Raw genomic sequence first — 16,442 nt, forward strand, 5'->3', positions numbered from 1 at the left:
TATGGCATGGCAATATGATATATTATAGAAAAGAACCTGATAGAATGGAATTAGAAAACCCGAATTCTACTCTGCATTGGGTAACTAGCTCTTCTGGAGAAATTCATTCAAACTTTAAGCCTCTATTTCTTCAGCAATTGAAAAAAAAAGTAAAATGGAGGTGGAGTCCACTGACTTGGTTTTATCAAGTCAGTGGCATTGCCATCATCATCATCATCATCATCAACAAGAACAAAAATGGATAGGGTTAGGGAAATAGAAAGGACTAACTGATCTCAAAGTTAAAAGAGACCTAAAAGACCAAACAGTTAAATGCAATAAGAGGTCATTGCCTGTATTACAATTTGACAAAGGACTTTTCTGAGAAAATTCAGGCAATTAGAATCTGAACTGGGGATTAGAGGATACCAAAGAATCATTAATTTTGTTAGATGTGATAATAGCATTATGATGGTGTAAGAAAATGTCCATATGCTTGTTTATTTACTTATGTATTTATTATTTATTTATTGAGACACGGTCTCACTGTGTTGCCCAGGCTGGAGTGCAGTGGCCCTATCTCAGTTCACTGCAACCTTCACCTTTCAAGTTTAAGAAATTCTCGTGCCTCAGCTTTCCAAGTAGCTGGGACTATAGGCGCGTACCACCACACTCAGCTAATTTTTTTGTATTTTTAGTAGAGACAGGGTTTTGCTGTGTTGGCCAGGGTGGTCTCGAATTCCTGGTCTCAAGGGATCCACCCATCTTGGCCTCCCAAAGTGCTGGGATTACAGGTGTGAGCCACGGTGCTCAGGTGTCCATATGTTTTAGAGATGCTATTGAAAGATGTTGGGATGGAACCACATGGCGGCTGAAGTTTACATTAAGATACTTTAAAAAAAAAAAGAAAGTGGGAAATAGACAAATCAAGTAAATCAAGTCTGGCTTGATTTACTTCTGATGAACACTTGATTTGTCAACAAATCCACACTTGATTTGCCTGCAGGGAACTTCTGACCTTTAGCAGCAACAGAGTAAGCTTTTCCGATTGAAAGCTCATCTCAGCTTTATGAGAGGTTGTAGAGAACATGTTCATCCAGATCAGTAGATGGCCGTTTTGTTCTCATTTTTCACCAAATAGATTATGTGGCCATTTTCTATCTAGGAAAAATTATTGGCACCAACAAATTTTTCCTTCTTGTATTCGTATTCCTTTTCCATTTCCAAGTCCTTTCCATTATAAAGAGATTCAAATGTTTTCACAGTTCACATTCTGAAACTCCAAATTCTTAGATGTGATCGGTAACATCTTTAGCTGTTAAAGAGTGGGACGTTTATTTCCTTCATTCCAAATTGGATTTCTGTGTTAGTAATTGGAGGATTTGGTAACCTTTTGTACTTTGTGGTAGAGCAAGCACTAGGAGGAACTGAGTCATAGTCAAACGTTAGACTGTTCATTGGTTTAAAAACTCATGTTTGTCAAAGAGAAAAGTACAGCAAGATTTGGTGCATTTTATACTCTAGTACTATTTATAACCTTGATAGGGATAGATGAATTTGGTTGACACAATTTTTCTGGTTACTTAGGAAAATCAAACATTACTTAATACACTTTTTATATTATTGATAGTAAATATGGTATTATTTTGGGAGCTTTATAATTGTCAAACAGCCATTTTATAAAAATAAAACAGGCCAGGCGCGGTGGCTCACGCCTGTAATCCCAGCACTTTGGGAGGCTGAGGCGGGTGGATCACGAGGTCAAGAGATTGAGACCATCCTGGTCAACGTGGTGAAACCCCATCTCTAATAAAAATACAAAAAATTAGCTGGACATGGTAGCGCGTGCCTATAATCCCAGCTACTCAGGAGGCTGAGGCAGGAGAATTGCCTGAACCCAGGAGGCGGAGGTTGCGGTGAGCTGAGATCACGCCATTGCACTCCAGCCTGGGTAACAAGAGCGAAACTCCATCTCAAATAAATAAATAAATAAATAAATAAATAAATCAAACAAACTTTTCAGACTGTTCCCTCCCTCATCACTGGTGACTTCTTCAGTATAATAGAAATGAAAAGAGTTCCCGCGAGAAAGGCAGCCAGCTCCACTGCAAAGAGGTGAAAAATAGTAAGTGGAAACTAAGTTAATTTTTAAAAGTTGTTTGCAAATTAGAATTTCTACCTGCTCAGTCCTCAGCAGGAAAATAACCCAAACCTCTTTATACTATTTTCAATAAAAATAACACTAAAGTGCTAGTGGAACAGTAGGCAAAGGGCTTTAATGAAAAAAAAATTAGAAAAATTTACAACTAACATATTTATGAACAAGGTACAACATCATTAGTAATCAAATATGCAGATTGAAGTAGCTAACTTTTAAAATTTCTGAACTGGCAAAGATAATAGAAGGTGTGGTGACAAAGATGGTGTGATAAGATGGACAAGCCACGGTGGCTCAAGCCTGTAATCCCAGCACTTTGGGAGGCCGAGGTGGGTGGATCACGAGGTCAAGAGATCGAGACCATCCTGGTCAACAAGGTGAAACCCCATCTCTACTGAAAAGATGGACAAGCCACTGGAAAGAGTTCCTTTTACTAGACAATTGGAAATACAATCTGTATTCCTAGTTTTAAGAATAGGCCGGGCATGGTGGCTCACACCTGTAATCCCAGCACTTTGGGAGGCTGAGGAGGATGGATTACTTGAGGTTAGGAGTTTAAAACCAGCCTGGCCCACATAGTGAAACTCTGTCTCTAAAAATACAAAATTAACCAGGTGTGATGGTGCGTGCCTATAATCTCAGTTACTCAGGAGGCGGAGGCAGGAGAATCACTTGACCCTGGGAAACAGAGATTGCAGTGAGCCAAGATCATGCCACTGTATTCCAGCCTGGGCAACAGAGCAAGACTCTGTCTCAAAAAAAAAAAAAGATTCTATCCTAAGAAAATAATGAGATTTCCCATTATGATCTCATAGACATCTAATGACCCGGGAAAATGCTCATAATAAAACTAAGAAGAGTCAGAGAAGACCATGTGTATTTATATTTATATATAATATGTGAATAATGAAAAGGACAAAATAAATTTATCTAAAATATTATATTTATTTACATTTGACAATAAAATCAGCTTTACCTTCATTGAAATACTTTTTTATTTTGAGAGATAGGGTCTTTGTTGCTCAGACTGGAAGCTAGTGGCATGATTTTGGTTTACTGCAGGCTTGAACCCCTGGGCTCAAGCAATCCTCCTGCCTTAGCCTCTCAGCCTCCTATGTAGCTAAGACTACAGGTATGTGCCACCATACCTGGCTAATTTCTTTTTATTTTTTACAAGATACAGGGGTCTCACTACATTGCCCAGGCTGGTCTTGAACTCCTGACCTCAAATAGTCCTCCCTTTTCAGCCTCCCTACGTGTTGGATTACAGGTGTGCACCACTGTGCACAGCCTATGTTTATTTTTATAGTGTATGTTGCATTATTTCTAACATGTTTATTTTTATTATAAAAGTAACAATTATTGCAAGATTTTTAAGGAAATATACGAAAAAAAAGTATATGACTATTCAATGTATCCATGTAACAAAATTCTACTTGCACCCATTAAATTTATACAAATAAAAAAATTAAACTGCAGAATAAATGTATAAATATGTTGATAAACTGCTAATGGGTACAGGGGTTTTTTTTGGGGGTAACGAAAATGTTTTAAAATTGATTGCAGTGATGGTTGCACAACTATTTGATACATGAAAACCACTGAATTGTGTATACTTTTAAATAGGTGAATTGTGTGGTATGTATATATCAATAAAGTTGCCATCAAGCCAGGCACAGCTGCTCATGCCTGTAATCCTAACACTGTGGGAAGCCAAGGAGGGCAGATCATTAGGTCAGGAGTTCGTGACTAGCCTGGCCAACATGGTAAAACCCTGTCTCTACTAAAAATACAAAAATTAGCCGAGTATGGTGCCATACGTCTGTAATCCCAGCTACTCGGGAGGCTGAGGCAGAAGAATTGCTTGAACCTGGGAGTTGGAGGTTGCAGTAAGCTGAGAACCCACCACTGCACTCCAGCCTGGGTAACAGAGCAAGACTCCGTCTTGGAAAACAAACAACAAAAAAAGTTGCTATCAAAACCCTAAAAAGGGGCTGGGTGTGGTGGCTCACACCTGTAATCCCAGCATTTTGGGAGGTTGAGGTGGGTAGATCACTTCAGGTCAGGAGTTGGAGACCAGCCTGGCTAACATGGTGAAACTCTGTCTCTACTTAAAAAAAAAAAAAAAAAATTAGCCAGGCATTGTGGTGCATACCTGTAATCCCAGCTACTCTGGTGGCTAAGGCAGAAGAGTTGCTTGAACCCAGGAAGTGGAGGTTGCAGTGAGCTAACATTGCATCACTGCATTCTAGCCTGGGCAACAGAATGAGACTCCATCAAAACAAAAAACAGAAAACAAAACCCAAAAAAGTATAAGATCACCAACACTGCGGTCATCCCACTGTCAGCATCTTGGCAAATAGCCCTCCAAGCTCATTTGTGTGCATTATATATGGTTGTTTAAAGAAGGAAAATGGAATCTTACCAGGTGTACCATTTAAAAAGTGTTTTTAGCCCAGACACAGTGGTTCGTGCCTATAATCCCAGGGCTTTGGGAGGCCAAATTGGGAGAATAACTTCAGGTCAGGGGTTCGAGGCTACAGTGAGCTATGATAGCACCACTGCCCTCCAGTCTGGGCTACAGAGCAAGATTCTGTCTCTAAAACAACAAAAAAGTTATTTTTTATTACAACATGTATAACTCCATAATCAGAAAGTAAAAGTGAACTGGGGAATGATTAGAAGAACCAAGTTCTAGTTCTCGCCTTGCTTTAACTAGCTATGGAACCTGAAGAGTCACATGGATTTTCAGGGACAAACTTTGTCTGTGTAAAAGGCAGGCTGGGACTAAATGAGATCTGTCCCTTCCAAGTGTAGAGTTCTGTGCTTCCTTGAGAGAGACGGCACTGTTAATGACAGTAACAACTGTGTTGAAATGAAGACTTTATCAACAGAGAACTACGAATCTTCAAGATAAACCTTTAGGTTAATTTTAAAAAGAAAACAAAGGATAGAAGGGTGTGGACAGCATGTTACCTACCTTCTGTTTTAAGACACAATACATGCGTACTTTCATGTGTCTAGAACATTTCAGGATACATGGAAGCTGGCGTTATTGAGAGGGAAATGGGTACTTGGGAAACAGCGGTGGTTCTGGAATTTACTTTTCACTATATAATATATCCTTTTGTGGGTTCCATGGTATAATGGTTAGCACTCTGGACTCTGAATCCAATATATCCTTTTGTACTTGTGTCTTTTCCTTTTTTTTTTGAGATAGGGTCTCATTCGGTTGCCAAGGCTAGAATACAGTGATACAATCTTGGCTCACTGCAGCCTTGACCTCCAGGGCTCAAGCAATCCTCCCACCTCAGCCTCCTGAGTAGTTGGGACTATAGGCCTGTACCACCGCACTTGGCTAATTTTTGCATTTTTTGTAGATATGGGATTTTGCCATGTTGCCCAAGCCCTGGGCTCAAGCAGTCCTCCCGCCTCAGCGTCCCAAAGTACTGAGATTACAGGCATTTGCCACTGTGTCTGGCATATTTGCATATTTTCTTTCTTGCTTTCTCTCTCTCTCTCTTTTTTTTTTTTTTTGAGGTAGCATCTTGCTCTGTCACCCAGGCTGGAGTACAATGGCGCAATCTCAGCTCACTGCAACCTCCATCTCCTCCTAGGTTCAAACAATTCTGCCTCAGCCTCCCAAGTAGCTGGGATTACAAGTGCCCACCATCACACCCAGCTAATTTTTTGTATTTTTTGTAGAGATGGGGTTTCACCAAATTGGCCAGGCTGGTCTTGAACTCCTAACCTCAGGTGATCCACCCGCCTCGGCCTCCCAAAGTGCTGGGATTACAGGCATGAGCCACCAAACCCTGCCTTTCTTTTCTTTTTTCTTTAACAGTTAAAATAATTATCAGGAAAAACATGATTAACAAAGACATGGATGTATTGGGTATAGTGACAAGTGATGTAAAGCAAATTTGTCAATCATTTCCTTGCTTAAACCCTTTTAATCACTTCCCTTGCTGGTGACTTGTGAGACTTACGTAATTTGGCCAGGCCACTTCATCCTCCTCCATGGCCATTTCACCACATGCTTCACTCTAGTAACACTGGCCTTTTGTAAGTCTCCAGAAATCTTAAGCTCTTCTTCCTCAAAAATGTCAAATGCAGTATCAGCAACTTCAAACAATTAACTTCCTAGGAATTCCAACTTAACTTGAGGAATTTCAAAACGCAGAGACCTCCAAGGTGCAACTCATTCCCTCACTCTATACCTGAGGAAAAACTAGGCGCTGAAATCTGAAGTTACTTGCCTAGGGTCACAGAGCTGGTTCTCCACTACATATATGTAATTAACCTCAGCAGTTGCTCTCTGGAGTTTCATTGAACAAAAGTAGGTTAATAAAAAGGAAGCCTTTGGATTTTAGATACTGGTAGAATGGGGCTACATTAGGATTGAGAAAATTAATCTAATTTCTTATCCATTAAAATGTCTTCATGATGCCAGTGCTCAGAGGACCTATCAGGAAAAAGAATGCTTCCTTTTTTTTTGAGACGGAGTTTCGCTCTTGTTACCCAGGCTGGAGTGCAATGGTGCGATGTCGGCTCACCGCAACCTCCGTCTCCTGCGTTCAGGCAATTCTCCTGCCTCAGCTTCCTGAGTAGCTGGGATTACAGGCACACGCCACCGTGCCCAGCTAATTTTTTTGGATTTTTAGTACAGACGGGGTTTCACCATGTTGACCAGTATGGTCTCAATTTCTTGACCTGGTGATCCACCCGCCTCGGCCTCCCAAAGTGCTGGGATTACAGGCTTGAGCCACCGCGCCCGGCAAGAATGCTTCCTAAAACTGAAAAACCGCGGTAGTGCTGGATTCTACCAAGAGCCACACAGTTGTATTTGAAATGCATTTGTTTAATTTGAAGAAGAAATTAATTTGATCTTCCCACCATGGGACTAGCTTTTAAAATCCACATCTCAACAATGTAGCTAAATTAACAGTAGTTAAGTAAATTAGAAATTCAAGGAGCTTCAGAATGTGAGCAAGACCATGGACAGTCCTGATGGGCATCTATCCCTGGAGGCTACAAAGTTGTCACAAAGAGTCTGAGATGCAGGCAAAAGAGGCAGATCAAAGCTCCACTCTAAGTTCTCTGAAAAAATTTCTTCTGAAGGAGATGGACCTACCTAAGTAGAGAACAAAAACGTCAAATTTGAATTCTATTTTCAACACCTCCCCTCCCCTTTCACAAATAAAAATTCATATGCATTCCTCACCAGTTAGGTCTTGTCCTATGGCTGTCAGACCCTTAAAAAAATGTGCATTTCTATTTTTATAATGTTTATTCCTGCTTATAAAAGTAATATAGAAAAATTGGAACACATAGATGTGTAAAGAAGGAAATAAAAGTCAGTCATAATTCATGTAAGTATTACACATCCTGGAATAGCTCCTTTTAGTCTTTTTTTCTTTGTGTATACATTTGATGGATGAATATGCTTATAACGGTTATGGGATTGTAATATTATCTTTGTTTTTTTTTTCAACTTAAGCTTTACTGTTGGAATTTCAGAGTTATTAGATGGTAATTATTCTTTTACACAAATTTTTGTGCAATTAACAATTATTTTCATAGCATAAATTTCTGAAATAGGATTAAAATGTCAAAGAATAAAAATATTTTTAAATGTTTGATACATATCACTTAATTATCGTCCAGAAATTGTTTTCTAGTTTACACTCTCCATAGTAACTATGTCCTTTATAAAGTGAATCTTTTTTTTTTTTTTTTTTTTGAGACGGAGTTTCGCTTTTGTTACCCAGGCTGGAGTGCAATGGCGCGACCTCGGCTCACTGCAACCTCCGCCTCCTGGGTTCAGGCAATTCTCCTGCCTCAGCCTCCTGAGTAGCTGGGATTACAGGCACGCGCCATCATGCCCAGCTAATTTTTTGTATTTTTTAGTAGAGGCGGGGTTTCACCATGTTGACCAGGATGGTCTCGATCTCTGTTCACCTGGTGATCCACCCGCCTCCGCCTCCCAAAGTCCTGGGATTACAGGCTTGAGCCACCGCGCCCGGCCTATAAAGTGAATCTTACCAATAGAGACTATGTTTAATTGCTGACAAAACTGTGTGAAATAATTACATTAAATATTATATCTCAGCTTTTGTTTTTTTTTATGTATTATCTTTTCTTCGAATTTTAGAGACGGTAAACTTTTTTCCGAAATCTCATATGTAATAATTTAAATTTTCCTTGTCTAGTCATATTTGCTTAATGCTCTACTAGATGGAACATTTTATTTGAAGGAGTTTTTTTTTAATAATTAAAAGATTTTAACCCTTTGAATATGTGTTGAAAATAGTATTGCTTCTTGTTTTATTACTTATTTTTACCTTCTTTTGTTTGATTGTTCCCTAAAAACTTTTAGGGAACATTATGGACAAAAATCAAAATGTCAGGGGAATTTTTTTCTCTAGTCAAGCCAATCAACCTTTATTACTTCTGTGACGTTTATTTTATTTTAAGACGGAGTCTTGCTTTGTTGCCCAGGCTGGAGTGCAGTGGCGTGATCTCAGCTCACTGCAACCTCCATCCCGCAGATACATGCGATTTTCCTGCCTCAGCCTCCCAAGTAGCTGGGACTACAGGTGTGCACAACCACGCCTGCCTAATTTTTTGTATTTTCAGTAGAGACAGGGTTTCACCAGATGGTCTGAATCTCTTGACCTCATGATCTGCCCACCTTGGCCTCCCAAAGTGCTGGATTACAGACGTGAGCCACGACGCCCAATTTCTTCCGTGGACTTCATTTAGAAATTTCTTTTCCCAAATAAATAGCAAGTTGTTAATAGTTGTCAATCTTAGGGAGTGGAATGGGAGGGTGGTGGGAGTAAGGGTAGTGAGTGTAGGAAGAGAGAGTAATTTAAAATTTTCCATTTATACAGTTTTGTATTGTTTAAGCTTTAACAGTGAGCATTATTATCTTTATAATTTTGAACCTGTGTTTTAAGCAAATTCCAAAATAAAGTTCATATTATACAGGTATATGTACATATATATATTCATGTTATATATGCAAGTAAAATCACTAAAATCCCACTGGAAAAAAAAAAGAAAAAGAAATTTCTTTTCCCATCTAAAGATAATTATTTAAGAACATTTGCTTTAATTTTATGATTAAGTATATGTATATATATTTAACTTTTTATTCCTTTTAGAAATATTTTCAGGAATGGTTTGAGGGGAGGCACTAACAGAATTTTTTCCCAAGTATCTCAATATTGTTTAATAAATAATTGGCATAATATTGTAATGGCTCTTATTCACACTGTTGGCCCATAGTCACACAGTGGTTTGTATGCAGCCTGGGGTAACTGCAGTGACACCCCATTTCAACTATAGGCAGCTTGAGGACTCTGTGTGTAACTCTCACAGTTCCCTGAATATGGTAGATGGCCACTGAACTCTTGTATAAAATGCACAATTAATGAGTCATTGATACACCTGGGAAAGTTTAACTTGGAAGATAAACAAATGTCTGCCCTGACTGGTCTAAATGTTTACCTTTTGGGAACAAGGGTGCCAAAGCCATACTTTTAGTGATCCTTTCCACTTATTTTATCTTCTACCCCCACTATTTTGATTGAATTGCTTAGATCTTTAGAATATAATATTGGTTTCTTAGGGCCTCAGGATTAGGACTAAATTTCAGATCTCAAGGCCTTTTAATTACTCTCCAGGAACAGTTATGATGCAGCTGGGCTAGTATTTTTCACACTTGAGTGATACAAATAGCTTTAAAATGTAGGTATTTTATGAACCTTCAGTAATGCCTTATTTTATTAAAACATCATTTAAATAAGGTGCATGTCCTTTTAGGTACATAGCAAAAAAGGCAGGGGTCATGGTTGCATGGTAGACACTCATATGATCCACAATATACACAATGTTAATTTAATATATTGTTTTAAAAGTATTGTGATTGAAGCAAAAGCACGAATTTCAAGAATTCTTATTCTAACAAAACAGAAATTGGAGAATTATTTTACCATCTACCACATTCAACCCTCAACCTTTGCCATTTTTCTAGGATGTGTGGATGTCTACCCAGTCTTCAATGCTCAATTTAAATGCGAACAATCACTAAACTAGATATAAACTCATCTGCATATACTGTAACCATTAAGCAACTACGAAACTAAAGCTAAATATAAACAAAACTATAAAACCAACACTTCAAATAACCTTATTTAATGAGATGAATGATATTGTTTGCTGACAAAAATGTCTGTTCATATCACAAATATGGTACTATTGTCTTCTATAAGCAGGGTTTTTTTTTTTTGGTTCTACATGCCTATTACTTAGTGAATGGACTTATTTGAATTTGTTCCTTCCTTCCACTATTAATCTTTTTTTTTTTTTTCAAGAAACCTTTATTAGTTGAACAGCACATTAATCCATCAGGATTTTCATGAATCATCACCAACTCTCAAATATCCTACCAATATTCTGACGAATTTGCTTCTAGAAGTTGAAAACCGAGCTGAATTTTGCTTTACAGATTTTAAGAAAACTTGTTTTTTTTTTTTTTGAGACAGGGTCTCGCTCTGTTGCCTACATTGGAGTGCAGTGGCATGATCTTGGCTCACTGCAACCTCTGCCTCCTGGGTTCAAGCCATTCTCCTGCCCCAGCCTCCCGAGTAGCTGGGATTACTGGCACATGCCACCATGTCTGAAGAATTTTTGTATTTTTAGTAGAGACAGGGTTTCCTCACGTTGGCCAGGCTGGTCTTGAACTCCTGTCCTCAAGTTATCCACTCGCCTTGGCCTCCCAAAGTGCTGGGATTACAGGCATGAGCCACTGTACCCAGCAAAGAAAACATGTTCTTTTGTCCCATTATGAAATAAAACCTCTCTCTGAAACCAAAAAGAAATGGTTCTGAGATGAAAGAAAAGTACTCAATGTGATTAAATATGTTAAAGTAATTTTTTAAAATTATGACTTATATACTTATTGTATCACAATCTGAGTACAGAGAGGATCTGGTTATTGTTTGTAAGTCTAAAAGCTTAACAGAATGTAACAGAGAAGCTGTCTGCAAAATTTTATAAAACAAATTTCAATTTTATAGAAAAGTATCATACAGGACTCTTAGGTTGCTCAAGACCCTATTTCCTAATAGTTTTTGAAAGCTGTTGACTTTCAGAAATGAACATGTTGATCTGGGCGTAAAGAAGGAGGATATGTAGAAAACAGAAGAGATGCCAATTCACAATGCAGCAGGCAATTAATTAGCAAGAGTCGTGCTCCTTGAAACATATGATTGAGGAGATCTGAAAATCTTAGAATAACAGAAGATACCTTCCAAGTAACTTTGCTGGTGTGATTTTCCACCAGAGTTCAATCAGTGGATTAGATCTTAGAGTAAGGTTGTGGTTCTCAACAGGAGGTAGTTTTGTACCCCCTCCCAGGAGATATTTGGCACTGTCTGGAGACATTTTTGGTTGTCACAACTGTGGGGGAAGGGTGTCCTGGCAGTTAGTGAGGAGAGGTCAAGGATGCTGCCAAACATCTTACAATGCACAGGACAGCACTCACAACAATTACCCAGTGCAAAATGTCAATAGTGCCAATCTTGGACACCCGAATTAAGATGTCCAAGCCAAAGTGCTGAATTCTTGTGTGCACAGGGCTTGTGTGGAGGCTCCTTCACAGGATACAGCCTAATGGAGGAGTCTCTTGCTTTACACACACACACACACACACACACACACACACACACTTTATGTTAAAAGGCAGCAAATACTGTTACAGGACCCCAACAGTTACCCAAAGGTAGCTGTGCTGGGTCAGGGTTTCTGTACTATAGTCCCATCTGGGTCATGAGAAATATGTTACAGGACTTACCCAAAGGTAGCCATTGAGTCAGTGTTTCTGCACTATAGTCCCTTCTGTGGTCGCCAGAAATATGTTATAGGGCAGGGGTCCCAATCCAGACCCCAAAAGAGGGTTCTTGGATCTCATGCAAGAAAGAATTCAGGGCGAGTCCGCAGAGCAAAGTAAAAGCAAGTTTATTAAGAAAGTGGTGAAAGGACAAAGGACAGCTACTCCATCGACAGAGTAGGACGTTCCCAAAAGTAAGACAAGGAACAAATCCACCCTAGGTACAACACTTGTTTATATGGGGAGTTGTGCTCTGCTACCAGAGTTTGTGATAAAGAATTAATTTTCTTAATTAATTTCAATATTTTGCAAGAATCCATATTATTATTTTTAAAGCAAAAATACGAACACCTTCGGTTTCCAGTTATGGGGATATCTGGACACTTCCATGTCTGAGTTTGTTGAGTAAACATGATTAATTTGTTCCAATACTGTAAACATCCAGAGGCTAGGAATGTCTAACATTCTGAGGACGTAGCCCAGCAAGTCTCAGCCTCATTGGGAGTCGCTCTGGTTTGAATGCCTCTGACAGTACCACCCAGAATTCTCCCAGTCTCCTGGCACACAAGTTAGTCACAGGAGGATTGAGTTAGAGAGTTTTCACTGAGCCAGCCATACAGTAAGACCACTATTAAAGGAACTGCTTAAGGAACAGGTAATAGGAACTGTTCAAAGCATAACAGGATTCATTAATTCATTTATTTACCTATTCAGCAAAACTTTATTGAACCATCCCATGAACCCTTCTGCTAGGCATAGTGATACATGGTGAATACAACCAGACCTGGTCCCTGCCCTCTTGGAGCTTACAGCCTAGGAGGGAACTCTAAAGGTTACCAAGAAGGGGCCAGTTTGTACAATGAGGACTCCATGAATGTACATGATTGAGCTTGACAAGCTTTCACGTTTGTAATCTCATTTGACCTGCACAACCACCTCAGGAAACAACGTTTATTTCCTTTTTATGTTAAAAATGTGCCCAAGGTCAAAACAGTTTGTAAGTGGCAGAGCTGACCAAGTGACAATGAGGGCCCTGTTATAGCATTCTATAGAGCAGGGATACATATAGGTGCTCTTGCCTTGATTCGTACTGAACTTGCCTCTCCTATGTACCTATATGATCAATTCTCACTGATCATATAGGTACATAGCTCTTCTCTTTATGAAAAAAATGCCCCCACCTACTTCGTCCTTTTCCTTACAGCTGGGGATTCTAGTTGTTTCACGTACATTCGCCTTGTGTTTCTAATTAGATTGTAAACTCTCAACCTGTAGGGACCAGATCTTCCATTTCCTTTGCAACCTTTTGCAGTACTGCAGTCACCCAATAAATGCCCTCTGCATGAATGAACCTGTAGAGATAAAAATACTTTATGGCATTCCCATTTATAGGTTTCATGTTTTTATTTTGCTCTGTGATAGGGCTGTACATTATAAGCTTCTAGAGGGCAGAGAAAATGGCTTGGTGCTTTCCTTTACATTCAGCAGGAACCATGCAAAATTTGATCCTTGCATGCCTTTTTGATGCTCTGGGTAATATTAGCACGCTGGGTTGTTTTTGTGTATCTACGGACAGAGGTTGTCAGCATCTCTGCGGCGGAGAATGTTGCTGCCTTTTTACCTTAAGCTCCCATGGCGCCTAGGACAGGGCTAGATGACTGCAGAAGCTCCTCCATGCTTATTTCTAGTACTAAGGAAGCCAACTGCGAACATGGCAAGCTCTTGCATAACCCTAGACCTCGAAAGGAAATGAGCAAAGTGGAAGGTAGAAGGGGATTTGACGGCAGGTCAGAGATGGACTGGATGAGAATGCCGAGGCGTCTCTCTGAGAATCCAGCCCAAGTCTGACCAGCAGGGCTCGAGTAAGTGGCCGCCCGCTGTCCCTGGTCCCCCGAGGCAGCCCGCCCGCTCGCCCGCCGGCCCCGCACGCCCCCGGGAGCTGTCCAGACGGCCCCGCCCGCGCCTACCTGGGCACTCACTCGTGCCGCCGCGCGGCCTCTTCTCCTCCCACCCCGGCCACTGGAGCCCGGCTCGGGCCTGACTCGTTGCCTGCGAGTAGCCCCGCGGGCGGCGCGCTCGCAGCTTCCACCCGGCAGGCAGAGCGACGGGCCAGACAGCGCCAGGCGCGCCGGGGGCGGCGCGGTCAGGCTCGGCGGGGCTCGGCGGGCTCTCCCTCGGCCGGGCGCCTGCAGGGGGCGCGGGGACGGCCCCGCCCCGCCGCCTCCTCTCTCCCTCCCGGCTCCCTGGATCCGCGCCGGGAGGAAATGATGTGTTGCTGCCTGGTTAATCACAGCTCCAGACATTCATTGGCCGAGCGCTCCGCAGCCACTTCCTCCTCCTCCTCCTCCCGCTCCTCCCGCTCCGGCTCCTGCTCTTTGCAGCCGCCGCCGCCGCCGCCGCAGCCTCCCCCTCGGCGCTGGGGGAACTTTTCTACTCTCTGTGACCGTCTCCCCAGCCGCTCCCGGGGGCAAGCCCCCGCCCGCCTGCCCGCCCCGCCCGCGGCGGTGTTCCCAGCCCGAGCCTCTGCGCCTTGGGAAGTTTATTCCACCCGCCCTCCTCCCCTTCCTCCTCCTCTTCACCCCGCCTCCCCGCCCTCCCCCGGCTCTTTCCCCGGGTGGCTGCCGCTGCCGCCGCTGCCGCTGCCAGCCTGCTCCTCGGCCAGCCGTGCTGGCCCCAGCGCTGGGAAGCCCCCGGCCCCACGCACCGCTCCGCCGCAGCCGCCGCCGCTCGGGGCCGGCCCTCGTCCCCCAGTCCCCGGCCCCGCAGAGTTCCGGGCTCCCTCGCCGGCTGCACCGCCCCGCCCCGCCCCGCGCCGCGCCGCGCCGCGCCGCGCCGACCTGCAGCGCCCGGCTGCCTCGCACTCCGCCTCCCCCGGTTCAGCCCCCGGCCGCGGCGGGACCCGAGGTGAGCGCAGGTCGCCGGCCGCGCCTGCTGGAGCCGGGCGGACCGAGGGAGGAGGTAGCCTAGCGGGAGAAGAGGCAGGGATCGGGGGTGGCTGGGTGGGCGTCTGCGGTGCCTCCCCCTCGCTTTCATTCCTTTCTCCCCCAAGCTTGATCCCTCTCCGTGGGGGAAGCAGCCGCGGAACAAAACTGTCTTGCTTTGGGCCTGAACTGCTGGTGGGGTAAGGGATTGGGAGCAGAGGCGTGAAGCGGGGGTCTCAGGTTTGCACTCGGGTGTGTGTGTGTGTGTGTGTGTGTATGTGTATGGTGTTGTGAACTCCTTCTGGGTGTGCGACTCTGACTTGTAAATCGATCTGGCCGCGGGGCCACGGGGCTCACCTTCCTAGCTGAGCTTGGTAGAGAGTAAGGAGATAGATAGGCGAATCTCCCCCACCCTCAAAATATCCGTCTCTTCCAAGAGGAATTTTCTGCTGGAGAGACAGCCAATAAACTCTGCTCAACTCCCTCCCTCCCTCCCTCGGTTCTTCCTAGCTGCAGTTTCAAAAAGCTTCAAAGCCAGGAATGTGGGATTCATCTTCCGATCCCCAGAAGGCAAATGTGGTTACAGATGTTGCACGGTACTTTGCCAAGTTTAAAACCCTTCCTTCAACACTGTAACCAAAACAGTGAGGCTAGAACCTCGGGCACTCTAAGAAGAGATGTGGGCCTCTGAGGCCGCTGGATTCAGTAACTTCCGTCGGGTTCTAGACCGGCTCAGCTCTGTCCAGTTTGTGCCAGATAGTCTTCCACCCCCTCCCCACCCCTCCTTTCCTCTGGAGATTTGAACGCTGCTTGCATGGGAGAGAAGCTACTTAGAGAAGAAAACGTTCCACTTAGTAGCAGAAGAAAAGTCTTGGTTAAAAAGTTGTCATGAATTTGGCTTCTGGAGAGAGGCAGCAAGGTAAATACAATGGACTTGTCAATTTTATTGGGCTTTTCTTTCTTTTTCGAAGGATGTATGATAAGAGTTAGATGATGGGCAAAGGGGCTGGTTCCATACATGTTTGTACATATTTTTGAAAAGAGGCCCATGAATTGAGACATAACCCAGTGGTTTTAAAGAATCCTGTCCCGGAGATGCAGATTGCTCTGACAGCCCAAGGGAAGGCGGTGGCAAAAAATAGACACCACCTCCCTTTTCCCCAAAAAAATTCTTCCTGGAAAGGTGGTGTTAAGAAATTTCAGAGATGGGCTGATCCAAGTGGCGGGCCTTAAATGGAAACACTATAGTATGTCCTGGCACTTGTCTCTGGAGGTGGGTTGCTGGCCAGGGGCCCAGGCTTGGGCAGCCAGCAGACACTAGACTTGTGCTGACCTCAGACTTCGGCCTCGCCATGCAGCTTTATAGTGTGCAGACTGCTTAAGTTTGAAATATGGTTCTCATCCATTCCACTGATTGGGACAGTGGGGTCAGGAAGTTATTTTATGCCTGGATGGGACTTGGATCACTTATTTTATGATTTGCTTG

At 42.9% G+C, this 16,442-nt stretch overlaps 1 protein-coding gene across 2 annotated transcripts in view; it reads right to left on the reverse strand.

Moving 5' to 3' along the window:
• The window catches only part of LOC128932375 (uncharacterized), a 58,536-nt gene extending 44,131 nt beyond the window's left edge, over positions 1 to 14,405 (reverse strand). For both annotated transcript variants that reach the window (XR_013518922.1, XM_054257612.2), the window contains exon 1: positions 14,003 to 14,405. Coding sequence is in view for 1 of the 2 variants with exons in the window: in XM_054257612.2 (XP_054113587.1) it covers positions 14,003 to 14,338 (336 nt within the window). In the remaining variant the exon portion in view is untranslated. The remainder of the gene's footprint in view (positions 1 to 14,002) is intronic.
• Between the last annotated feature and the right edge of the window lie 2,037 nt (positions 14,406 to 16,442).

The sequence above is a fragment of the Callithrix jacchus genome, chromosome 6, assembly GCF_049354715.1.
Source record: "Callithrix jacchus isolate 240 chromosome 6, calJac240_pri, whole genome shotgun sequence".
Lineage (NCBI taxonomy): Eukaryota > Metazoa > Chordata > Mammalia > Primates > Cebidae > Callithrix > Callithrix jacchus.